Source organism: Dreissena polymorpha, chromosome 7 (genome assembly GCF_020536995.1).
Source record: "Dreissena polymorpha isolate Duluth1 chromosome 7, UMN_Dpol_1.0, whole genome shotgun sequence".
Classification (NCBI taxonomy): domain Eukaryota; kingdom Metazoa; phylum Mollusca; class Bivalvia; order Myida; family Dreissenidae; genus Dreissena; species Dreissena polymorpha.
Window position 1 is genome coordinate 30926522 of NC_068361.1, and position 27005 is coordinate 30953526.

At 35.3% G+C, this 27005-nt stretch overlaps 3 protein-coding genes across 6 annotated transcripts in view; 2 read left to right on the forward strand and 1 right to left on the reverse strand.

Moving 5' to 3' along the window:
* LOC127837545 (endoplasmic reticulum transmembrane helix translocase-like) overlaps positions 1-15525 on the reverse strand; it is a 154968-nt gene extending 139443 nt beyond the window's left edge. For both annotated transcript variants that reach the window (XM_052364729.1, XM_052364728.1), the window contains exons 1-7: positions 15251-15525; positions 8902-8991; positions 7157-7344; positions 3985-4213; positions 2723-2792; positions 1350-1456; positions 893-1022 (exon numbers count right to left, since the gene is read on the reverse strand). In XM_052364729.1, coding sequence (XP_052220689.1) covers positions 893-1022; positions 1350-1456; positions 2723-2792; positions 3985-4213; positions 7157-7344; positions 8902-8991; positions 15251-15508 — 1072 coding nt within the window. In that variant the 5' untranslated portion in view covers positions 15509-15525. The remainder of the gene's footprint in view (positions 1-892; positions 1023-1349; positions 1457-2722; positions 2793-3984; positions 4214-7156; positions 7345-8901; positions 8992-15250) is intronic.
* Positions 15526-16412: 887 nt separating this feature from the next.
* Positions 16413-21826, forward strand: LOC127840105 (uncharacterized). 3 transcript variants are annotated; one of them, XR_008030412.1, is made up of 3 exons: positions 16413-16901; positions 17253-18619; positions 19851-21826. XR_008030412.1 is itself a non-coding variant. In XM_052368544.1 (2 exons), the coding sequence occupies exons 1-2, from the start codon at positions 16835-16837 to the stop codon at positions 20201-20203; spliced, it is 420 nt and encodes a 139-aa protein (XP_052224504.1). In that variant the 5' UTR covers positions 16413-16834; the 3' UTR covers positions 20204-21826. The 3 variants fall into 3 exon arrangements, 1 of the variants encoding a protein (XP_052224504.1); XR_008030413.1 differs by having other exon boundaries at positions 17253-18484; XM_052368544.1 differs by lacking the exon at positions 17253-18619.
* Positions 21827-25768: 3942 nt separating this feature from the next.
* Positions 25769-26414, forward strand: LOC127838375 (uncharacterized). Its single transcript, XM_052366088.1, has 2 exons — positions 25769-26159; positions 26324-26414. Exons 1-2 carry the CDS (start codon positions 25777-25779, stop codon positions 26337-26339), a joined length of 399 nt encoding a protein of 132 aa, XP_052222048.1. The 5' UTR covers positions 25769-25776; the 3' UTR covers positions 26340-26414.
* The last annotated feature ends 591 nt before the right edge of the window (positions 26415-27005 follow it).

Sequence of the window (27005 nt, forward strand, 5' to 3'; positions counted from 1 at the left end):
AGGCTTGTGTCATCTCATATATCAGGGTGGACACTTTCAGGCTTAAAAGGATTGTCACTAAGAAGAGACCTCCTTTGAACGAAAAAAACCATTCAAGAAAGTGTTGTGGCTGATTAGCCTGTGAAGACTGCGCAGGCCAATCTAGAATGACCTTTAACACACAATCATCGTGCCATCTAGGATGACCTTTAACACACAATCATCGTGCATTTTTCCTAGAGCCAGACTTATTTTGTTTTAGCATTGTATACAAAGTTCTATCCCTACATAAAAAAGCCACATGGCCTATATTAAACAAACACTCAAATAACTTTGATTAATGAAAAACAACATCTAAATTATAGGTATAAAATCAGTAATTTATATATATTATTCCAAAAGTGTATTTAATAAGTATAAACTTGGAAGTATAACACAGACACATTGGAAAATGACTGATGCAAATTTCTCTCTTTTTTCATCCGAAATATGAAATCAACAAATGCACATGACCATAAAAGTCTATATTTGAAAATAAAACACTAAATTTAATGTAGTGCTACAAGCAATGCTCTCAATGCGACTCAGGTGCCAATCCTTTTGCAGTACGGTATGAAAATAGTGCTACAAGTAAAGCTCTCAACATGACCCAGGTGCCCTCTGCAGTACGGTATGAAAATAGTGCTACAAGTAAAGCCCCCAACATGACCCAGGTGCCCTCTGCAGTACGGTATGAAAATAGTGCTACAAGTAAAGCCCCCAACATAACCCAGGTGCCCTCTGCAGTACGGTATGAAAATAGTGCTACAAGTAAAGCTCCCAACATGACCCAGGTGCCCTCTGCAGTACGGTATGAAAATAGTGCTACAAGTAAAGCTCCCAACATGACCCAGGTGCCCTCTGCAGTACGCACCCTTCATGGCTGCAGTTGTCTTGCTGGGTGGGGTATGCTGTACCACCTTGGTCCCCCCATACAGGATGTGCAGCTTGCCGTCTGATTCCACGTCTAGGACGTGGTCCCCCTCCAGACTCTCAACGGGCTCCTGGAAACAACAAACACTGGCTCTAGTGTAAAATGTATTTAAACGTTGTTAAAATAAAATCAGTGGACAAGAACAAAACTCAAACTTGATCTGAAACTCAAAAACCAAAGACCAGGAAAATTTCAGAAAGCATATAAGAAAAATATTTCTAAAACTATATGAAAGGTGCAGGACAGAGGGAGGGATGGTGCGACTTCTATATTCCACCCAACCAGGGGAATACAGAACACTGCCTGTTAATATTCAATCTCTGAAGGTTTTTTTTAGGTGAAATACTAGTATTACTAAGTCAGGGAATGGCATGTTGAGTATGGACTGTGTTCTCACCTTCATCACAGGTACTGACTCCCCTGTCAACATGGCCTCATCCACTATACATGGTCCCCTTAGTAATAGCAGGTCACATGGTACCAGATGGTCATCATGGGAACGACCTATATGATAGATACATGACATGGTCCCCTTAGCAACAGCAGGTCACATGCTACAGGATGGTCGTCATTGAAGCGACCTATATGCACATGTATTCTGCATACAGGAGGAGAATATTGTAATCTAATTATCAGTACACTACTTTACATTGGTACAAGAAGTAGTGAACAAAGAACAGTTTTAAACATATTTCTCTATATAACTTAATTCTGGGAAAACTAGACTAAATGCATGCGAATAACATGTTGTCCCAGATTAGCCTGTGCAGTCAGCTATTATAAAACTTTTTATTTAAAGGAAGTATTTCCTTAACAAAAATCCAGTGTCTGCAGCAAGTATTGTCCCAGGTTATCCTGTGCAGACTGCACAGGATAACAAGGGATGACACTTTACGCAAATGGATTAAGCCCAGTTTTCCCACAGCAAAGCTCATCAGTGTACAAGTTAACATATAAGTGTTTTCTTTTCACCTATAGGGGAATGGTGGCCGGGCCCGTCCAAAGGGGAAAAACGCGTCGTTTTTAGGAAAAGGGGAAAATTAAAAATTCACTCTTTTATATGTAATGATATTTATTACATGAATACACATGTATGTATGAATGTAATATTCACAGCTGAATGTCTCTGTCCTTTTTATTAAATATGTATCAATGATTTTTTCAACATTAGTTTCAGACAGTTCAGCCGTCTCAGTTTTCCTAGCCAATTTGAGTCTAATTGGGATTTATTTAATCGATAAAATGGCAAATTTGAGCATCTTTTATCAATAAAATGGACCAAATTGGAATGTTTTATCAACAAATATTGACACAATATAAACACATCAAGCCTTTTTCTGGCCATTTTTGGGAAAAAATGCAATTCATGGGAAAAGTCCGCTCATTTGGGAAAAACTCATTTAATTTAACTCTTTAAAATAATAAAAAATCATATTAATTATAGTAATATACCTTGTTAGTTGTTTATGAAATAAATTTGAGATATTTTTATCATTAGGCAGTCCTTTCTATAAAAAAAGGAGGGAATTTTTTCTACAAAATTGGGGGAAAATATATACTCTTTTTTGAGGGGAATGGGGCCGAATATCGGCCCCAAAATTGCCATAAAAAAACACTGCATAGGTACAAGAAGTAATGAACACATATATATGCTGTTTATACTTGTTCCACAATATGTTTTAACTGTTAAATAACAAACTATTTACTTTACACTATTAGTACAACTTAAGGTTTAAATTGTACCCACTTACAGTTCTCTGCCCTACTCACCTATAGAGACTATATCCCCTGGCACTAGGTCTGTTGTCAGCTGCATACGCCACTTCCTGTTCCTGTACACCTGAAGTAAATGGTAAATGCATGTTTTAATAGTCTGATTATGATACTAGACTAATCTTCAATTGACTTTGACAATGACTGGGATACATTGTCCGTTTACATTCGGCGAAGGATGCAGCCAATGCACATTGGCTTTTTACCCTCACAGGTACCCATTTATACTCCTGGTGGAGAGGTGCAAGCTTGGGATTATTTTTTTGCTTAGGAAAATATCGTGGTCTGAGCGGGATTTGAACTAGGGACCTTCCTATTCCTAGACCCACATCCCACCACTAGACCAAGGTCCCACTTGTAAATAAGCAACAAGTCAACATTAACTCTTTACTGCTTAGACATGCTTTTTGATGCTTTTGTAGTCCCATAGATATTTAAAGACCTTTCACAGCAGATTTAAGTTTTAATGGCTTTATTTTCAGCTCTTAGATACTGATAACCAGCAAAATGCATAAAACCTGAATGGACTGCAAGTTACTCGCAGGCTGTTCTAGTTTTATGCTATTTGCATATAGCCATATTTACTTATTTGTTTTTTAAGGAAAGGGTCAACAGGCAGTAATAAATAACTTCTTGGAAAAAGCTGCATCTCAACAATTCCACATGTGCTGATTTACCACTAAGATAGGTATTGAACCCTTTACCACTTGAATACGTATTTAACCCTTTACCACTTAGATATGTATTTAACCCTTTACCACTTAGATACGTATTTAACCCTTTACCACTTAGATATGTATTTAACCCTTTACCACTTAGATACGTATTTAACCGTTTACCACTTAGATACATATTTAACCGTTTACCACTTAGAAAGGTTTAATCCTGTCATAAAATGGCATGATCGAAGTGACAGCAGATAAGCCAAAACAGGACAGAAATCTGGCAAAATAGTGCTATAATATATATTGCCTGAAAATTTAGAGTTATTAATTATGGACAAAAACCTGAATGTCCGAGTCACTAAAAATAATTATTTGGGTTAAATAAAGGGGGTGTCCTAAAATTTAGAGCGTCCAAAAACTTTAGAGTAATTATGGTACACATTTTCTATATACCAACATTATAAAGTACAAGTTTGATCAGATGTGGCACATTCACATATATCTATGGTTCTGTACATTATTAAGTAACAGTTTGATCAGATGTGGCACATTCACATATACTTTATCTATGATTCTGTATTTCCATATGCTCACATTGATCATATAGGGCTTGTTTCCCATCTTGCGTATCTCAGCCATGTTCCTCAGCTGCTGTTGTACCAGCGTGGCCTCGAAGGCTATTAGCATGAACAGAGTGAACACGCTGTAGTACCAGTACTCGTCTAGACACCACAAGCCTACGCAGAACACCTGGAACACAAAGAACGGCGCAGTGGCGCGCTCCTGGAACAGCTCGGCAAACCTTGGGATGTCCATTTCCAGCCTGAAATGTACAGGGAGGGTTTTCAGTCACAGAGGAAATTTATAAGCTAAAAACAGATGGAAGAAAAAGGCAAGCAATACAGAGACTTTGATACAACAATGCAATGCAATAAAAAAACAAGAGATGTGTTTGTCAGAAACACAATGCCCCCTAATGCGCCGCTTTGAATTTTTTTTTTGACCTTTGACCTTGAAGGATGACCTTTCACCACTCAAAATAAGCAGCTCCATCAGATACACATGCATGCCAAATATCAAGTTACTACGTTCTATATTGCAAAAGTTATGAAGAAGGTTAAAGTTTTGGTTAAAGTTTTTGAATTATTTTTTTTTACCTTTGACCTTTAAGGATGACCTTGACCTTGACCTTTTACCACTCAAAATGTGCAGCTCTATGAGATACACATGCATGCCAAATATCAAGTTGCTACGTTCAATATTGAAAAAGTTATGAAGAAGGTTAAAGTTTTGGTTAAAGTTTTGGGACACACACACACAAACAATGACAGACAGGCCAAAAACAATATACCCCCAATCTTTCACCAAATCTCAGTGACTTCTCACAGGTTTTTTTCCCCAAATCTCTGTGACTACTCTTAGCATGTTTTTTTCCCAAATCTCAGTGACTGCTCACAGTTTTGTTTCTTAAAGCGGATATATACGATTTTTTATATGTGTTTAATTGTAATATATTGATAAAATATGTTACAATAACACAAAATAGGCAAGAAAAATTATACATTAAAGCCGAATTTCATAAAATGCAGCAAAGGCAAATTAGCGCCCCGAGCCGATATTGATGTACATATTTTCCTACAATAACCGAAGCATTCGTCTTTGTATTATAAACCGTTAAACTACGAGGGGTGTTCCAGAAGTTTGTGGATTTTCGCTATAACTTATTAGTTTGCTGGTAAAAGTCAATGAAATTTACATATTTTACAAACCAATTATCACGGACTTAATATATAGGCTAAAAATGCATGAATTCCATAAAGCGCGTTTGAAACGCGTTGCTATAGAGACCTCAGTAACGACATGCGGCGCACGCGTGTATTTTATTATAAGTATGAGCGTTACGCGAATTTAAATTTGGTTTAAATGTCGTTGATAAACATAATTTACGGCAAATTTCACGTTACAGCGCCTAAGTCCTCCTTACAGCCCTGATTTGGCCCCTATGGACTTCCGCGTCTTCCCGGAAGTTAAATCACAGTTGTGCGGTATTCGCTTTGCAAGTAAACAGGAACTTACAGTTGCAGCAAAGCGAATCGTGTCGTCTTTTGACGCTGACTGGTATAGAGACACTTTTGACACATAAAGTGCATTCGCGTTGGAGGTGATTATGTGGAAAAGATTTGACAGTTGTTAACTTCATAACGTCATTGACGTTGAACAGAAACGTTACACGTGCGTCGGTGTGCGCATTGTGCACATGTTTAAATCTCTGATATATATTTATTGTTTTATGTATTTCCATGATATTTGGAGAGTAGATTTGGAAAGGACGAAATATTCTTACATGCTATTTGTTTGTCCATTTATGTTACCAAATGAAAGTTATAGCGAAAATCCACTAACTTCTGGAACACCCCTCGTAAGTTTAGATGCACATCGTACATGTATGGTATACATGCTGGCGAATTCGGCTGTACAGCCGTTTTCAATTTCAGAATTAAATATCTGGCTTATTTCGCATTTTTTGACACATGTTCTTCTTAACTTTTATTTGAATTTGTAATGAAATATATATATAATAAGTTTTTTACACAGTTTATGTAAATTCATAAATATTTGACAAAATCGTATATACCCGCTTTAATCTTAGTAACTAATCACTTTTTTTCCCCAAATCTTAGTCCCTACTCACAGGTTATTTCCCAAATCCCAGTGACATCACACTAGTTTTTTCCCAAATCTCAGTGACTACTCACAGGTTTTTCCCAAAATCCCAGTGACTACACACTGTTTTTTTCCAAAATCTCAGTGACTACTCACAGGTTTTTTCCCAAATCTCAGTGGCTACTCAAAGATTTGTTCCCACGTCTCAGTGACTACTCACAAGCTTTCCCAAATCTCATTCCCTACTCACAGGTTTTTCCCTAAATCCCAGTGACTACACACTGTTTTTTCCAAAATCTCAGTGACTACTCACAGGTCTTTTCCCAAATCTCAGTGACTTACTCACAGGCTTTTCACAAAACACATTTCTTACTCCAGTGTTGTGATTTAAGAACCAACTAATGAAACTTCTATGCCCTACACCCCGTACCTAGTTCAACTAAACTATTCAGTTGTATAGATCTATTAAAGTTCATAATCATATGTAAAATTATTTTGACATTGAAAGTGAGGAAAGCAGCTGAAAGATGGAGAAATAACACACCTGCTACTCCCAGGTTTCCCCCAAAGAAGTCTACTGAAACATCAGTGACTACTCACAGGTTTTCCCAATCTCAGTGACTACTCACAGGTTTTCCCAATCTCAGTGCTTACTCGCAGGTTTTCCCAATCTCAGTGACTACTCACATGTTTTTCCCAATCTCAGTGACTACTCACAGGTTTTTCCCAATCTCAGTGATTACTCACAGGTTTTTCCCAATCTCAGTGACTACTCACATGTTTTCCCAATCTCAGTGACTACTCACATGTTTTTCCCAATCTCAGTGCTTACTCATAGGTTTTTCCCAATCTCAGTGACTACTCACATGTTTTTCCCAATCTCAGTGCTTACTCACAGGTTTTCCCAATCTCAGTGCTTACTCACATGTTTTTCCCAATCTCAGAGCCTACTCACAGGTTTTCCCAATCTCAGTGCTTACTCACAGGTTTTCCCAATCTCAGTGCTTACTCACAGGTTTTCCCAATCTCAGTGATTACTCACAGGTTTTCCCAATCTCAGTTCCTACTCACAGTTTTTTTCCCAATCTCAGTGCCTACTCACAGGTTTTTCCCAAATGTGTTTTCAGCGTGCCTGATGTCCTCCTCCTCCTGCAGTCCCTTCCACTCGAGGTAGTGGTGTACGGAGTGGGACACTGGAAATGTCAGTGCCACAAACTGCCTCTTCTCCTCCCTGTCATAGCTATACTTGGTCTTCTGGAAGTTGAACCACAACTCCTCAACGCCATTTTCCTGAAAACAAAGAGTTACACATTATTTTAAACCTTAAATATTATTAAATCAATTAAAGCTTCATCCATGAAAGGCCAAATACTCTTGAAACAGTTTTGAGTCAGTTTCCTGGGTAGAACACCAAAACTAAGCTATTTCTCTTCGCCATAAAACAGAGAGTCTCAGATTCATACGAGTATTGCCATGGTAAAATTAGGCTTAATGCATGTGCATAAAGTGTCGTTCCAGAATAGCCTGTACAGTCCACAAGCTGATCAAGCAATACACTTTTCGCTTTTATGGTATTTTCGTTAAAAGCAAATCAGGGAAAATCCAGTTAAAGCAAAATTGTTGTCCCTGTTTTGCCTAATCTGACTGCCCAGGCTAATCTGGGATGAAACTTTGCGCACATGCATTCAGCCTGGTTTTACCCGAGTGCAGCTAATATCCATGTCTTCTTTTAAGTGTAAATACTATACAAATAACTTTTTGTGTGAATAAGAATTTAAGTTGTAGGATTGGCAAGATTAATCTACATGACAATTTGGAGTTTAAAATACACCAATCTTTCATGTGAACATAAGCAATACCGTAATTACTCTATGTTTTCGGACACCCCTTTTTTTAGCAAAAATAAATATTTTTGTGACTCTTAATTTTTGGACACACAAGTTTTCGTCCATAATTAATGTCTCATAGTTTTCGGACAGTATATTTTATAGCGCTATTTTACCAAATTTCGGTCCTGTTTTCGATATCTAATGACACATGGGGTTTTACAACCAGATTAACATCATAAAACATGGCAGGTGCATGCCTGAGGGCAACGGACCATTACATTTGCGTTATTGGGTAAATAACCTTGTAAACCGGTATTAAACAATGGTTGCGCCCGATAGCATAAGCCTTATGGCCAGGGGTAGTGCCAATTAACAATTCAATTATCTACCACAATGGTACTACCCCTTCTCAGTTAAATAACTGTGACACATAATTAAGTGTGATACACCCTATTGCAAGTTTTACGAACAATAAAAGGTGTTAGACAACAACTATCGGAAATGAACAAACAAAGAATTCATTGCTTTTTTGTTGCCTTAATTACAGGTTCATACTAGCGAGTATCGGTACATCACATGCTCATCTTTGAACTCGTTGGTTAAAGTACAACATTGTAGTAACTTTCTGTCAAATAAATTAAGCATTTAAAATTATTTAAAATGCAGTGCAAACATATATAACTGTAATTTATACTATACGGCATGGTATTTTACAAGAGCGTGCTATTACCTGTAGTCAATGATACGCTATTTTCGGACACTTAAAATTTTTACTCTAAGTTTTCGGACACCTGTATTTTGTGAATATTTTTCGTATCTAAGTTTTCGGACACGAAAAAAAAAAAAAAAAATTAAGTGTCCGAAAACATAAGAGTAATTACAGTTGATGATTTAGTATTTTACTTTGTTTTTCTTTATCCGAAAAAGGTTATCTATTGGATTGGCTAAAGTTATCCATATTTATACAATTGGCTATAAAACCCTGTGAAACTTTATTTCTATTTGTATCAGCCTGTACCTGAGTTCTATGCAGCTTCACAAGTTCTGTAAAGCCGTTGTTGGGAGTCGGGACCACCTTCACCCACGTGGCTTTCTCAGGACTCAGAACCTACAGGTTGAGAAAACAACATCACAATTTGGTTAAAACAACATTACAATATGGTTAAAACAACATTACAATATGGTTAAAACAACATCACAATATGGTTAAAACAACATTACAATATGGTTAGAACAACATTACAATATGGTTAAAACAACATCACAATATGGTTAAAACAACATTACAATATGGTTAAAACAACATTACAATATGGTTAAAACAACATTACAATATGGTTAAAACAACATTACAATATGGTTAAAACAACATCACAATATGGTTAAAACAACATTACAATATGGTTAAAACAACATTACAATATGGTTAAAACAACATTACAATATGGTTAAAACAACATTACAATATGGTTAAAACAACATTACAATATGGTTAAAACAACATTACAATATGGTTAAAACCAGGCCTTGAAGAATTGAGAAAACAAAATTACAATATGGTTAAAACCAGGCCTTGAAGAATTGAGAAAACAACATTACAATATGGTTAAAACCAGGCCTTGAAGAATTGAGAAAACAACATTACAATATGGTTAAAACCAGGCCTGCAGGGATGGAAATTAGTGGTTGCCCGTGAGCCCGGGGCCAGTACATTTTGGCCTGGGCAACTCAAATTCAAAAGTAAGTAGTCCGGCTGGGCAACTTGCTTTTTAAGCTTGAAACAATGTGCATTTAAACATTTAATGAAATTGACGTCTGTGAGTTAATAATTAGTTTAATAAAATTCATTTATCAAAGCCAATGAAATGATTTAACTCAGACTTATATTAGGACATAATACACAAAAAGTAAATTAAGCAATGTTGTTGTTTACTTATCTTTTATTTTATTAAAAGAAATTCTTATATACACACGACCCTACATATACATTGTACTGGGCTCATTAGTCTTTAGTTGGGCAACCAAAATACTAAAGATGGTTGCCCGTGTGGGAAACCAATTGTAAAACGTTAGTTTCCATCCCTGGGCCTTGAAGAATTTTTCCAGAGCCACTCGCCCTGCAGGGCGAGTAGGTCTGACAATCCACTCGCCTTTCACTTTAATCTACTGGTCCTGCATTTACAAAAATATATCTATATTTATAGTTATGATCAACCATACCTTTTAACCTACATAACATAGTGACACTAAACTGCAAACAAATTAACTACATTATCGGATGGATTTTATTTGCTTTTTGCACATGTTTCATTTTCTCAATATTTTCCGCTTCTCGTTTTGATGATCTTTCTTTCTGTTCCCTGTCTCCACCACCTTGCAGATATTTTTAAAAAAGAACCCTTTTCCATGCTGAGTTTTAATATTTCAGACAAACTTTTACTGAAAGACACGCTTGATTGACAAAGGGTTACAATATGGTAAATTTTGGTTAAGGCTTCTGATCACAAATTATTCTGTTTATTATTAATTATTTTTCTGTTTATTTTTAATAAAATATAAGAAGTATTATAATTGACCAGTTATGTATTATTTTTTTATTGATATTTACATTAAAATGAAATTTTATTCTTCACGGAATGACCAATATATTTTACTGTTTTTTTTTCAATTTTAATAGATTAGCTAAGAGCACTGACACCTTCGAAAAGAGCGCAGCCGATTATAAGAATTTTTTTCACTGTGCCCGTGACGTCATTTTCATTGTCAAAACGAAAGTGCAGTTTCTTTTTGTACTAAATGTATTTTTTGTTCATTCAAAAAATTGTTTGAATTTGTATCGATGTGGCAGGAGTTCTGGAACTGAATTTATATTTCTCAACTTGAAAAACAGCACTCGCCCAGTCGGTCGAGTATTTAACAAACTTTACTCGCTCGACCGTCAACTTCACTCGCATATATGCGAGCGGTCGAGTGGATTCTTCAAGGCCTGAAAACAATATGGCTTAAAAGGCCCAAAGTTGCTCCTTTTAGACATCATCCAAGATATCATTAAGACAAATATTCTAACCAAGTTTCATGAAGATTGAGCAATAAACATGGCCTCTAGAGTTCTACTATCCCACAAATTCCAAGTACAGTATTTAACAATATTATGTATCTTAAAAAATAATGCATGTAGATTTTCCTTTTAAACAACACCAGAACACTTTTTGTTAACATTATGATACTTTAAACAAAGACTAAGAGAAAGGGCGAGTTTCCCAGCCTGCGCGCGCATTTCAATAAGCGAGCAGGCTGACAGCATTTTATAATGGGTAATGACGTACTTCCGTTGCTTGAGAAAATGGCTAGTGATTTACCTTGTCAATATCTTTATATATTGTCAAACTATTTTTTTTTTTAAGAAGACGTTTTTTTTCGGAAGATTTTTATTGATTTAGTATGTGTTTGCATTATAATAAACAGATTTATAAAAATCACGGCTGCAGCTGCATTTTTCAAAAAGTCGCAGCGGATAGTCGGTCATTGAGTCATTGCCATCGAGCGCCTGTGAGCTGTCCTGTGAATCTGGACACTAAAGTTGGCTTGGGAGACAAAGAGAGCGTCCAGTGCATGACTTGAACCTTGACCCCAAAAAAACTAGCATGATGCTTTACTACAGGGACCTTTACCTGTTTGTATAGGTCCCTGTTTACTATGGTGGACGAACCAGTTATCAAACACCTAAGAAATTACGTTAAATTATGTTAAAATTGAAACACTTTAAATAACAAAAACATTTTGTTTAACAAACAAATGATTAACCGTTCAATCATTTAATAACTAATATTTTAAGTTTTCCAGCAAATATCATTCAAGAATTCATAAAAATAATTCCCTGGTTATTGTCACCTCTATCAGACAAAACAGGCGGCCAATGATAACATGACCTAATACCGGACAGTTCATATATACTACTCCAGTATATACAAAGTCACATGACTATCACCTGACCCGGATTCGGCAAAAAAATCTGGGTCTGCTGCAATCAAAATTGCAAACAGAAATATGCTTATTGGTGTGTAAATGCACGTTTTGATAAATGCATTCAAAAAGTTATAGCAAAAACACATAAAAACTTGTAAATAACAATAAATGCATTCCTTTAACCTGTTTTCGGCGCATTTGTTTCAAGCTAAGTAGGCAAGTAGTCATGGGCTTCATGTGCGACCATTTGTTTATAGATGTGACCACGGACTCTAGATAACACAGATAAGAAACGGGACCGTTACGCCAAATATCTTGTTGTGTCTAAGTCACGTGACCGTGTCGTAACTATCAATCTTTTACCGAAGCGCAAAGGTTATACATTTGATGTACCCACTCACGTATTTTGTTAAATTATAGTTTCATTTCTAGGCCGATTTTGACAAATTATATATCATTAGAAAGCTTACGTAACGTAGTTTTCAGATATATAAATATAAATTAAGTTTTTCTTCTAATTTCGGTTATAACTTGAACTTTTGCAAATATCATACCGTTTTGGAGTTTTAGAATCTAGATTTACGGTTGACATGTTCGTACTTTATACCGATTTGTAGCGTTTATATTTGGAGTTCAGTTTTAAAAATAACATCTTGCCTAGGAGAATAGAATTTTGTATATGATAGAAAAAAAATGGTTTAAAAATGAAAGCAAGTAAGGAATGAAGGCGGAAGAAAGTAGCGCGCGGTCCTAACGAACCGAACTGATGCTAAGGTCTTGGCGATTATGCTTTTGTTTAGATACCGGCCATTGAATTTCCTTTGCCATGATTATTATATTTTTTATGGAATATATTGAAATATTTTGTTCTAGAGACATATTAAAAAAGCTAAGTATTAATGAAGCTTAATAAATTAACGATTTCAGCTCTTGATTATAACACAGAAAGGGTGTTAATTTTATGATGAAACAGCATATATAGCGGACCCTCTTGATATTTTTCGGCTTTGCATACTTCAAATATAATGGGTGTCAAAACATTCATCGTTTGTTGTTTATTATCAAAAAGGTAATTATGTTAAATTATATGAAAGGTTATTAAACATAAATTATCAATTAATTAAAATTATTTAAAGATTCTTGAAAATCGCGGTCAACTGTCTATGCATGTATATTGAAATATCTTTTTAAGTTATCAGAGTTATAAATATATAGAATTCTAAATTATAACTCTGTATTATTTGTATTTTTCGGAAAGATTATTTAACCCCGTTGTGGTCAAATGAGAATGCTGTTTTTAATCATGTTGTTCCGTACACTACCATACACTCTTTATAGGACTACGAAATGACGGAGTTTTTTACCGGTACCCGCTTAATACGTTAGATGTTAAGTATTAGATTTTTTAAATGTTTAAAATGTACATGTATAGGTATTAAGCACTTATAATTATTATGATTAAGCTGGCTGACATCTATACAGTATTTAGTTTATGGCAATCTGTATGGGCAGCTGACTATAAATGTTTTCAATACGCTACATATCTTATATACGCAAAATTGAGTATTTGTCGTTACATTACTCCAAGAAATGACCACTAATACCATGAGAAGACATGGAGTATCATAAAAAGTGTAAACTGACCAGACATTGCCACCTGTGGTAAGGGACCAATATACAAGTATAGGTCCCTGCTGTGGCGTATGACACCATAGTGTTATTTTGTATTGATCGGCACAGTATCTGATCATAAGGAGATAATTGATTTGTGCTGAACACAGAGGCAACAAAACCACAGATCTATCAATAAACAAGATTATTAAGATATCTTTTATTGAACACCGCGATAAAATGCTCAAACCACGGACTCTAGATTACACGGATAAGAAACATGAAAACATTCTCAGAATCATCACTGCTATATGTGTAATCACCTAACAATTCATCTAAAAATAATTTATATATTTGAGTTGAAGACGTATAAGTCTGAATAAACTATCTGTCTGCCTGTCTAAAACTAAGCCGTCATCGTCCCAGTGAAAAAAAATCTGATTTTGAAAAGTTGGACATGATGCCCTGATGTCAAAATACGAAATGACCCGCATAACAGCGACCGTGATTTTCAAGAATCTTTAATAAATTGATAATTTAAGGTAAATAACATTTCATATAATTATACATAATTACCTCGTTGATAATAAACAGCAAACGATGAATGTTTTTGACACCCATTTTATTTCAAGTATGCATGCAAAGCCGAATAATATCGATAGGGTCTGCTATATAAGCTGTTTCATAATAAATTTAACACCCTTTCTGTGTTATAAACAAGAGCTGAAATCGTTAATTTATTTAGATTCATTTATAATAAGCTTTATTGATATGTTTTGTGAACAAAATACTACAATATATTCCATAAAAAATATAATAATATGGCAAAGGAAATTCAATGGCCGGTTTCTAAACAAAAGCCAAGACCGTAGCATCAGTTCAGTGCCTTAGGAACGCGCGCTTCTTTCTTCCGCCTTCATTCCTTAATTATTTTCGTTTTTAAACAATTTTTTTTCCTATCGTATACAGAATTCTATTCTCCTAAGCAAGATGTAATTTTTAAAACTGAACTCCAAATATAAAGCTACAAATTGGTATTAAGTACGAAGATGTCAACCGTAAATCTAGATTCTAAAACTCCAAAACGGTATGATATTTGCAAAAGTTAAAGTTATAACTCGCCAGGCTGTCGAAATCAGAAGAAAAACTTAATATATATTTATATATCTGTTTACTACGTGACGTAAGCTTTCTAATGATATATAGTTTGTCAAAATCGGCCCAGAAATGAAACTATAATTTAACAAAAGACGTGAGTGGGTACATCAAAATGTATAACCTCGGCGCTTTGCTGTACGCTAATTGTAAAAGATCGATAGCCACAACACGTTAAAACGCGCGGTGGTAAAACATAAAATGTGTATTTCTTGTGTTAAACTCGCTATAAATCCATTAATAACAACGGGAATATACTAAAAGTTTTATTTTTTTGAAAGAGGAATTAATAAGCAACAAGATAACGTATAAACCAATAAAATCGGATGAATAGTTTTTGCATAAGATTGAATTTACTACAGTATGGGTCAAATACTCGATTCATCTCCTATCAATATACACTCCGTGATGTGACGTCATGTGCAATTTTGTGCTTCAGCATACAGCACCAAAATAAAACGTTCGATAATAGGTGCTGTTCGATAACAGGTACTTCAACGATATAAGAGCTGACCAGGCTGCTGTTTCATACTGAAGCACTTGTTCATTTTATTTGTATGTTAACATACTAATCCACACATTAAAAAAACAAATGTCAGCTATCAGAATGTTAATTGTTAATTAGAGCCACTTACTCTGGAGCACGTGAGAACACAGCGCACGTGCACGGACCATAAACAAAACAGCGACACCAGAACTTGGACCACTCCAATACAGGCCAGTGCGATCAAACCGGCCTCGAAATACTCCTCGAGCCCGTACACAACGGTCCAGCAGTAGAGCCAGACGAGATACAGACCGACAAACGGTCCGATATATCCGTGCAGAATGGTAGGACGGAAATTGTAGTAAGTAACATATTGTATTTCTTCGTTCAATGCGGGCGCCGCCATCTTTGCCAACTGGCGAAAATCCTATGCCGCACTGTGCTATCGTGTGTATTATGCGGATGCTTATTAATTTGACACCAGTTATTTCCCGTGGTTGCTGACAGTTCATCTGTATTGACGTAAATATATAAACCATGTTCTTTTCTGCAAGATAATAAAATAACACATCTTGGCTCTAAGCAAAGCGATACCATACAGCAAATCGTTTAATAATACCAATCTATTGACATTTGATTGTAAGAAAGCTGCATATCTCAATATATGACGTCAGAAAATTGTGGTGTAGGTCATATCAGGTCATTGAAGATGGGATTTCATGCTTGAGTGTTATATAGATTAGCCTGTGCAGTCCACACCACAAGATTCAATGCTTGAGCATAAATTATCATGCCAGATTAGCCTGTGCAGTCCATACAATAAGATTAAATCTTGAGCATAAAATATCATGCCAGAATATCATGTGTAGTCCACACATAAAGATTTAATGCTTGAGTGTAAATAATCATGCCAGATAATAAGCCTGTGCATTCCAAACAGGCTAATCAGAGACTATTCTTTCCACTTTTATGGGATTTTTACGTTTGAAGAAATCTCTTTCTCACAAAAATCCAGTTTAGGACAAAAGTGTCAGATGGACTGCACTGGCTAGTCTGGGACAACTCGATTTTATGTATTATCCTCAGAAGTCTATTTATACAATTATAAAAAAAGCCATCGGATTTGCTGTTAGAAAACCACATAAATTGTGTGTTCATCACAGCATTTGAATATTAAAGTTTTATCAGTTAAACACCAATGTACATGCTTATGCCAATGTACAGATTGCGTGAGAAGAGATAAGAAAAGTATCATTCATACTCAAGTTTATACACATTATCAGTTACTGATTAGTTGCAGTTCAGTTAAATTCAAGACCTCAATGTGGATAGTGAGGTTTACAATAATATAAATGTCAGTTACTGACTAACATCGTTAATCAATTAGATCACGGACATGGCATATGAATTTGAGGCAGTTTACAAAGGATCAGACACAACCCATGACTATCCTTGTGGAATTTGTGATGAGAATAGGATAAACAATGAGGCTGATTTCTACTGTGAAAAAAGTTTTTCTGTAACTATTGTTTGAATCACCATAATAACATGTACAAAAAACACATCTTGTTTGGAAGAGAAAACTCTACAAAGTGGCCGACTACCAAGAGAACAGACTATGCATTAAAGAAATGTCAATATCACAAGAGTGAGACATTGCAGCTGTTATATGAAGACCATGATCAGTTGCTGTGCACAGTTTGCCACGTGTACAGCCATCAGCAAGTAATTAATGTACAGCAATGTCTATCTTCTTTATTCAGCAAGATTCCACTTCAAACTCTTACAAGTGTTGATGAGTAAGTATTTGGGCCAGCTTTACTACGAACATGGGCTGGAGATTGTAGGTCCCAGATCAAAATCATTCCCATCCTCATGGGAATTTCCTGACAAAGATTTTTATCCCACGTTGGCTCAAGTTCCCATAAATGTATGTAAGGGTACTTGTGAGGTTAATAATCAATTATTCTGAGGCTTCTTCACGCATTTTGTATGTAGTTATTGACGGTAAATGTTCAGTAAATATGAACATAATTATCAGTATCAAACTATTAATCCGACCTTAACATTTCATCTTTACATTTCATTCATGATAGTAAAAGTTAATACAAGAACTTATTAAAAATGTCATAAATGTTTTATTTTAACAGACAATGCCGCCATGTGAAACTGATATCTGATACTGTGCCATCACTCAAACATAAAGCAGATGTTGAGAAGTTGACAGCAAAACTTGACACTTTACATGGGGAGTTGGCACACAAGAAGCAAGACGTAGTGGAAAGTATACAGTCACTCGAGAAATCCTACAAGAAAATTTGGGCAAAAAAGCGCAAATTAAAAGAGGAAATCAATGAATATTTTGATACACTGGAAAGTAATACTGTCACAGAGTTAGACGCTTTACTTTCGGCTGAAGGACATCTTTTCAGGATGATATCCTGGTCTGTAAACAGGTTATTGAGGACATGAATGATACACACCATAATATGCAACGAATAACCAGCAAGAGCGATACCTTACAATAAGTCACGTGCAAAGATTGCCACAAGTATTTGTTAAAGGCAAAATCAATTCTACAAGGAATGCCTGCAAAGAAGGAGGTTGAAATAGAGTTACAACCTGATGCTCGTTTCACAGAGACTCTATCCACTCTTCTAGGATTAGGAAAAGTATGCCAAGTAAGTAAATCATCAACTGAGACTAGCTTAAAAACTCACTCAGAAGTATATTTCCCAGTAAACTGCTCATCTCAATACGCTGCCATTGAAATCCTAAGTGATGTGAACAACACACAATCAATTTCAATCAGCCAGTCTACCGACGATAACAAAACAAGTGATGTAAACAGGCCAAAACTGGTGCTTAATCCAGAATCCAGTTCTACCAGTCACCTTAACCATGGAAGCAAAACATGTGATGTTACCAAGCCAAAACTGGTGTTTAACCCAGAATCAAGTTCTACTCGTAACATTGACCATCACAGCAAAACAAGTGATGTGACCAAGCCAAAACTGGTGTTCAATCCAGAATCAAGTTCTACCCGTCACCTTGACCATGATAGCAGAACAAGTGATGTTACCAAACCAAAAATGGTGTCCAATCAAGAACTACGTTCTTTCTGTTACCTAGACCATGATAGCAGAACAAGTGATGTGACCGAGCAAAAACTGGAACTCATATCTGCATCAAGTTTAACTAGTCAGCTTGACCGTTCAAGCCTTACAAGTGATGTGAACAAGCCAACCGTACAGTCTGATCAAAACTACATCACGCTTGAGGGACTAACAACAGAGTATTCAGTTACAATGAAAAATGATTTATACCTATCCATTATAACAGGAATCTGCGAGACAGCTTCCGGGTAATTCCGGACAAGAAGGTAAAGCTGCTGGATTAGTGCTACAGCGTGGTGGCCCACTGCGAATTGCCTGATAGGCCATTATCCATATGCACAATTGACTTCAGGCTGGCGGCTGTTGCTGTGAATGCTTCAAGCAAGTCCATTACGAAAAATGTAATCATTTGATCAAGAGATAATAACTCCAAAAATATCGAAGACAAAAGTATCGGAATTGTTATTTTTAAAGTCAAATTGGGAAGCAAAATTCCGCCCCAGTCCCAAATGACTGCCCAATTTTCGAATTAAAGGTTTCCAAAAAAAATTATTATCCAGCTTTATTAGTTAAACCTTAACAAATAAAATGTTGAAAACCTTTTAATTGAAATTGTTAGTATTTGCCAGTATTTGCCAGCATCAAAACACACAACTACTAAATATTTCAATGTATGTGTGAATACAATCCCAATCAACAGAGCTCCGGCCCCTTTTCCACAATAGTGAAAAACACTGGTTACGGTTCTTGTTTCTTGCACTTCATAGCAGATCCCTTTATCTTAAGACGGAGTATCATTTTAATCTTCTCAATGTTTCTAGTCATTCTTTGCACACATACACTCACTTTGTAGTTATGTTCTCTACAAGACAAAAGAGAAGCAACATGGTCCGATTTCGCTCACCTGAGTATCTTTTTTTAGAAGTTTGTTACGACATTGTGTTCTATAGGTCTAGATTTGAAAATGCGAAAGAAAAGAAAACTTAACATAACAAAAGCATGGTAAAAGTCAGCTGGTTTACCGGTATTAAACGCACATACTAAATAGCATTACCAATTCCCGTACAAGTTATAAGGCCATGCTGGTATTCGAACTGATGACCTTTGGATATGCAGTCAAACGCTCTACCAACTGAGCAAGCCGGCTGTTTTTAATCACAGCAATGCTTCATATTCTAAGCAGGTGGTGGCATAATCAAGAACCACAATGGAAATTATAACAGAACACGAGTTTCTTAAAACATCAAATGGTATTCACATTATTTTTAACAAAACTGTAAAAACGACGGTATCAATCACATTTCAGCCTGTTTTATGGATAAGGAAACTATCTGATTCAAGACGACCTCTTTATATAACTTTAATGTTAATCAAAACTTTTGCATCACACCCTTCAAATGTTTAATTATCCACCATTAAAGATGAAGTTCAAGCTCTAGTCTCAGAAAAATCAGTTTTTATACATAAAAATGTGTTATTTTGATACAATATATTTACAACCCACATTCAATAAACTGAACAATATGGGGATCTGAACAGGATATGAACTTTACATCTGTATAGGGGATACAACGTATAATCATCTTTTGAGTCAAATGTCTATTAAACATGTTCTTTTTAATGTCATTACAGACACAGTCATGGCATGTGCAGTCAGTCCAAATGGAGACAGGATATATTTGACAAATGAGCACAGTAACCAGCTGATCACACTGTCCACTATCCACTGCACAGTGATCTCCAAACTGGATTTAAATGTGCTGAAGACGAGTTCTGAATTAGCCCAACCTGCCCATCATGGCCTCCATGTAACAGACATGGGGAACGTCCCGATGTGTGGGAGCGTGTCTCCGAATTCAATTGTCCAGGTGGACAAACATGGGATAGAGGTACTGGCAACTGTTCTGACTGAAGAAGATGGAGTCAAAAGTCCGACATCTGTCTACTACAGTCAACAAACTGGCTCACTGATTGTGGAAATGTGAAACAAGGGCAGCATTCATGTGTTTAACATGAAGTATTTAAATATTTGAAATGGCAATTTATTCTACAATATTTAAATGGCATAAAACTTGATCTAAAATGTCAAACATATTTTTACATTTTTGTAAGTCAAACTATATGATTTCACCTGTACCACAACCACTGCAAACTGTAGAGCTTGTACATTAAGCATTTACCGTGTTTTTCAACAATAGACACAACTGTGATTATATCTAAATTGTCAATTTTTCATATCTTAAGTATGATATATAGGGAAACACATACATGGTGAGCACAAATATACATGATCATGAAAAGAAATCATATACTTTTCTTACGTTAGGGATAGCTAGTCTCATAATTAAAGCGAATAGTGTATTTGTCTATGTGATTAATTGCCTTTGCATTATATGTGTTCTTTAGCAGTTTGTTTACCTTTGACTTATGTCTAATGGTGTCTATGGTTGCACTGGCACAATGTGGGTTTAATAATTAGGAACATGTACGGTCCTCAGCTAGGGATGGCTCTAGGATAGGATGGAACAGCAGCACTGAAATCACAAAAATCTTGTATGGATGTATAGGTTGCTGAAAATATTGGTGTTGAATGCCCATCATGATATGTATCAGTAGGCTTTTGTATGTATTATGTAGAGAATATTTGATGGTTTCAGTATATTATCAAATTAAATTGATGAGCGATCAGAGAATAAATATTTTCATACGTGGCGCAGCCACAAGGTAAAATATGTACATGTATTTTTTATGATGACTAGTAAATAAAAATCGACATTCTACACACACACACACACACACACACACAAAACTAATTTCCTTTTTTTTAAATTAATGCTTCTGAAATGTTTATTTACATTTAAAAAGGAATTATCTGGAAATGTTCGATGGAATAATGACGTTATGACGTCAAAATAACAACATCATTTCACAGTAAACAGTTAAATTTATTGAAAACATTCACTGTTATATTTCACTGTTTGCAAATCACTGAGATTTGCCTATAAACCAGAGAAAACCATTAAATATGTTTCGTGTGTACATGATTGCTAGATTGCTTTAAATTTAGGTTAATGTATTGCAGTTTATAACACATAAATATGCTTTTGTAAAAATGTGTATCAATATAGAGCGTGAATTGTCTTTGTTAAATCGTATTAAAGAGATATGCATAAAGATTTCCGTTACTTTTGAGCATTCTTTGCTCATGTTTTGCAACCATGTATCTTTATTCTGAAGATGTGCTCAATGATTAAAATGCGTGCACTGGAATCAAAACACATTCTTGCAATAATGGAGAACATTGAATGCTGTAAATATTGGCGGACATGTCCAAAAGATATATTACAGTGTAACCGAAGCAAGACGATGAGATTGTATTTTATCTAGCTGAAAAAACATCTATTCATGATTTTGTTTTTCATTTAGTTTTTGGAGAACAAAAGTCGCATTCCGTATCACATATAAATATCTGAACGGTACTACAATCGGTAGTTTGTATCAGACGTGTTTTTCCAAATATGTTAAGTTCCGGATTGCAACTATTGTTGAGAGATTTTTTAAACTTAAACATTATTAGTTGATCAATTTCATGAACTCACTAAAATTGTTAAGGCAGGTTTTTATTGAACTAAAACATGTCGCCATAATGTCAAGCCCATAATCAAGATTTGAGCAAATGTTATTGACTTCTTGTTATTATTTTAAAATCATATCACATGTAGATCCTTTATCCTATTTCTAAAGAGTAACAGCACTCTTCATTGTCAAGGATACTATTTCCAAAACATCACTGTCATTTGTGATTAACTTTGAACCATGCTTTTTACATACACAAAGTGAATCACCAGTTACTATCACTATTTAAGTACTTATAAAAATGGTATATGCATTAATAATTCTGTACAGTCAATCAACCAGTTCCGGTCTGTGTTTTGCATTTTCGCAGCAAATTTAACAATTGCGTTAGACACATTTCTCTTTTTTTTTCGTGGATGAAAGATAACTCTTTTATATACAATTGAAGTCCTATTTGAATGAAATCGAGCACGTATAAGTATGATAATTATGCATGTAAACAAAGCGCCCAAAGCATCCAATTCCTATCCAAGTCGAGCAGTTTCGACACACGTATCTATTTATAGGTGTCTGCAATCGGGGGTCATCTCGAAAGGGTTTTTGACAGTCACTTTTGACAGTTTGTGCTCAGAGAATAGACAAGGTATAGAGACATTGTGATCCTCGCAGAACACTTCCATTTTCCTGCCCTTGTGTTCCCTACATAGTTCTATTGGATCTTCTGCTGCCTTAGTAACTGGCCACTTCTCCAGATCTTCTCTCCCAAAACAGTGTGCTTTTTAAAGAGCTGATTGTGGTGTTGCATACATCTGCTACTATAGAACTTTGAACATTTCTCACAGTACATATCCGCCTGTGTGTTTATCTCATTTTCCACACAAATGTCACTCAATGTCATAGATTAAATCAGATTCTTTGGAAATAGATGCCTCAAAATTAGACGCCATTTTTGTCACCTTTAACAGCTCAGGTATTTGTGAACAATCTTCAGACTTAAAAAATATCGTGTTACTTCCTTTTGCAGAATGATACCATATATTCCCTAAAAACACTTTTTGGCACACACAAAACTTGTCAGCGTTTTATATTGATCAGCCAATTTAAAAATAACAAAAGTAAACCATGTGGAAGCACCATGTTTTGTGTAAGACAAATATATTTGTTTTCGAGATCAAAGTTTAAAGATCAGTTAAATACTTTTTGCAGTACAGCTGTTTTTCAATGTAACGTTATCACTCATTATGACATTTTAAATGGGTCACCATTTGGAGTCAGTGTGCTAAGTGTACGACCCATGTCACCTGACCACACTAAGAGGTAAACATAAAAACATAGGAATAACACAGCTGATTATGGCTGTCACTTTGTCATTCATAAGGGAATTTTAAAATAAATTAACAATTTTCTGAAATTGAGATTGGCATGATACGTGCAAAACCTTTGTCATTTGTTCAAATGTCTAGTTCACATTAATAGGTCAAATTTCAAAGATTATCATGCTTCGATCAGCTTGTCTTAGCAGTATGATTTTAATTCATCAGTCAATTTAACAATAACCTCCCTAAAATGTTCAGAATGTGCATCCGGTTTGACACTTGTATCCCTTCACTCAAAGATAAAGGTATGTCACATTTAAATTTATGATAATCATATACTGAGCACATCGTCTTTTCTTATTCTTTTTCATCAGTATTTAAGAAAAATTAATTTACTGTTAAGAATCTATATATGATACTGTTGTCCATTATTTTTTGGTGAACAATCTTTATTCCAATGTTTTGTCAAATATACATGTAAATAATAAATCTTAATCAGACACACATCACTTTGCTGCAAGGTTCATTGTTTTGTATTAGTAAAATATATGTCTCTGCATGTGCGCTAACAATTGATCGTTTATTGAAATAGATAGCTATTTGTAGGCAGGAAGTTTACAGTGTTAGCAAGATAGTGAATATGGATTACGCTTGATTTTGATTTGGACATTTTGAAATAGAGTTTTGGTTGTTTAAATAATAATCTTTTCATAAAGCACTATCACACACTATCAATGTATAGGCATTTGTAATCGTGTGAACGTTGATCACAGACTTATCTTTAAAATGCCTCTCTGAAACCCTTGGTATATGTGTTCATGAAGCTTTAAATCATTAATATGAAAGAGGAGATCTGCTTGTGATGTGAATTTCAAATAAGTACATGAGGTGGGAAATCTGTAAAGCACTAACGGTATCTCGACATACCATGCTAGAGGATATCTGCTTGTAGGAGGTTTATAAAATGAGATGGTATGCTAGCCACCTCGATCAGACTTGAAGGCATTCTATACATAGATGGTGACGTCACTACGTTATTGTCACCTCTATACGAAGACGCATCATATTCCCCTGGTTTGGGGAATGATGCTTCCACCAAATTTGTTCTGCGTAGGAATTAAATTTTAATAATGAAAGAAAATCGTATTTTATAATATGTTTAAAACGGAATGTTGTTTTAAGAAATGTTATTTAATTATGTTGTACTGTGATTTTGAATCTATTAAGACTGATAGCTATAATCAGAAGCACGATTACCTGACCAACTTTCGCTTTCACTTTTCACTCGTAAAAGAGATGCTACCCACAATTCCTTTCGCGTTAGGACACAGGTCAATAAAACCGGTGTGTACACAATGGCTTGAAGGTTTAAAGGTAAAATTTACGATAAGAGGTGAACTTTCAAATAGAAAAAAGTTCATCCATGTTCGATGAGATGTTCTATTAATCTTTAAAGCGAGAGTTTACGATATAATTCAACTTTTAATTTTCACAATTTTAAACAACACACGAATTTGAACAAGGAATGTAATGGAAAATTAATGAACTATCATTAAATGGAAGTATAAGTCAACATTGATGACTGTTTTCGTAAAATTCATGACAGACAATGTGAGGCAAAAAAAGACACGCTTATTCGTGTGTCTTCATGTCATATGAAGGAATCTGCTTTAACTAGTGGGGGATTTTTCAATAGTGTATAATATATACAAATACTATTTATTTTTACACAAACGTGAATTAGATCTATCTTATTGGTACATTTGTTGCCATATTTATTATATTCAAATAAATGTGCACTACACATAAAGATCATTAAGCCGCAAATATTTGACTAACATCCACCGAGTACAAGGCCGTTAATCACGGACGCCACCTGTTTTTTTAGATGCATTAATAAACGAGCCAATGATACTTCCGAGGTGGCGCTCAGGACAGTACTTTTTTAAATAAACCGAGAATCCTACAGGGGGAATAGGTTTTATATTTTTTTTCAACATATTAAGCATCGTTTAAAAATCAGTTAATGTAGTGCGAAGATGTAATGGAAACGTGAGGACCTGTATAAGATTTGACATTGTCGAGTTTTTAAAAGCAAATCGAATTTGTTTTGCCTGTTTGACGAGCAACTGTCCATCCAATTAAATCGCTAAAGACATAAAACGATTTTTTTTCAACATATGCAAGTTGTTGCATTCACAAAACAATATCTTGATCACATCATAGATAATGTTGCATTCTTCCAAAAGAGATGGCGCCAGTGCTAATGAGATGGCGCTAGGAATAGGAGGTGGCGCAAATGCACGATTTATGCAACCGATGATGGACGACAGACATAGACTGACTGCAAACATTTAACACTCTGTTATGAAATTCAAATCCTTCCCCTCGGGTAAAATTTATGAAATGTCTTTTTTTTTACATCGTTACGTTTCTTAATATTATAATATTAAAATAGAAATGTTGGTGCTTAGGTTGTGGAAACAATATTGCTGTGAAAACAATATTGCTATGAGCGTTGTCAAATGTATTAAGTCATAGCTGTATCTGACCAAGGACTTGAACTCAAAATTGGTGTATGTGATAAAGCTACAAACATGCTTATAATATGAGTTTACTGTATTATTATGAAACATGTTCTTGTTGCTGTAATTACAGGAACCGTCATGGCATGTGCAGTCAATCCAAATGGAGACAGGATATATTTGATAAATGAGGAATATAACCAGCTAGTCACAATCGCCAGTAATGGCACATTGATCTCGGAAAAGAACATCCATGTCCTGAAGAGGAATCCTGAATTAGCCCAACCTGTCCCATCTGGTCTGCATGTTACAGACAATGGACAAGTTCTGGTGTGTGGAGGTATGTCAGACCCAAACGCAATCGTCCAGGTAAACGATAATGGTAAATATCTAGCGACACTGGCAACTGTGGTGACAGGAAAAGATGGTGTCAAAAGCCCAATCTCTGCCTGCTACAGAAATCAATCTGGCGCACTAATTGTGGGAATGTGGAACGATGACAGCATCATGGTATTTTACACAAGGTACTTACATATTAAAAATTTCAATGCATTATGTGATATTAATTATTGTGAATTGTGTGTGTATGCCTTATTAATAATTGTATTGCCCCATAAACAAAAAGGTACATGTAGCACACACATAAATGTATGCTTAGTTACAAATTTCTGTGTGTTTTATATTTCAGAGAGTATTACGCCTAATTTCTGTGGAGCTTCTTTAAAATAGACATGGGCCAATGTTCACAAAGCTTGTTAGGGAAAACTTAAGTTGTTCTTCATTTCAGATCAAGTTCTCAATAAAAAATCTGATGTTTACTGCTCACAAAACAGTAAATCATTTTCACAACGTAGTAAAAGTGACTTGTTACAAAAAATACATTATAAAATTACCCCGAAATAATATAGCCAACCAGATTGCAACAACTAGAGAGAAGGAATTGCATGAATTTAATTGATTTCTTTAGATTTTTCCTATGAAGATTTGTGAATATTTGCCCTGGTGGCATAGGGAGGGGGTCATTTGAAGGAATTGTAGACGGACAACAGAAAAATACCAGTTTCACAAGTTCAACCCAAGTCTGCTGCAATCGGGTGAAGTTACACATGAACTGTACTTTTAAAACTGTTCAACTTTGTTAATCAAAGTATACAATCACACATATGCAGCAACATTGAATGGTGTAGAGGTGTGTGTTAAATTGTTCATATAGCATACATTGTATGTGTTTTGCCGTCAAGAATTCTGGACATCAAATAGACAACATTTCATTGAGATATATGCTATGATGTAACATTATCAGTGCATAATTCAACACAATGTTCACAAAAAAATCATGTCAATAATTTTATTGTTATTTGATGGACATC

Excerpts from the sequence above, each read along its gene's own strand:
- LOC127840105 (XM_052368544.1), top strand. The coding sequence starts at position 16,835 with ATGTACAGCAATGTCTATCTTCTTTATTCAGCAAGATTCCACTTCAAA. Across the intron at positions 16,902-19,850 it reads ACTCTTACAAGTGTTGATGA|ACACAGTCATGGCATGTGCA; the intron begins GTAAGTATTTGG and ends ATGTCATTACAG.
- LOC127838375 (XM_052366088.1), top strand. The coding sequence starts at position 25,777 with ATGGCATGTGCAGTCAATCCAAATGGAGACAGGATATATTTGATAAAT.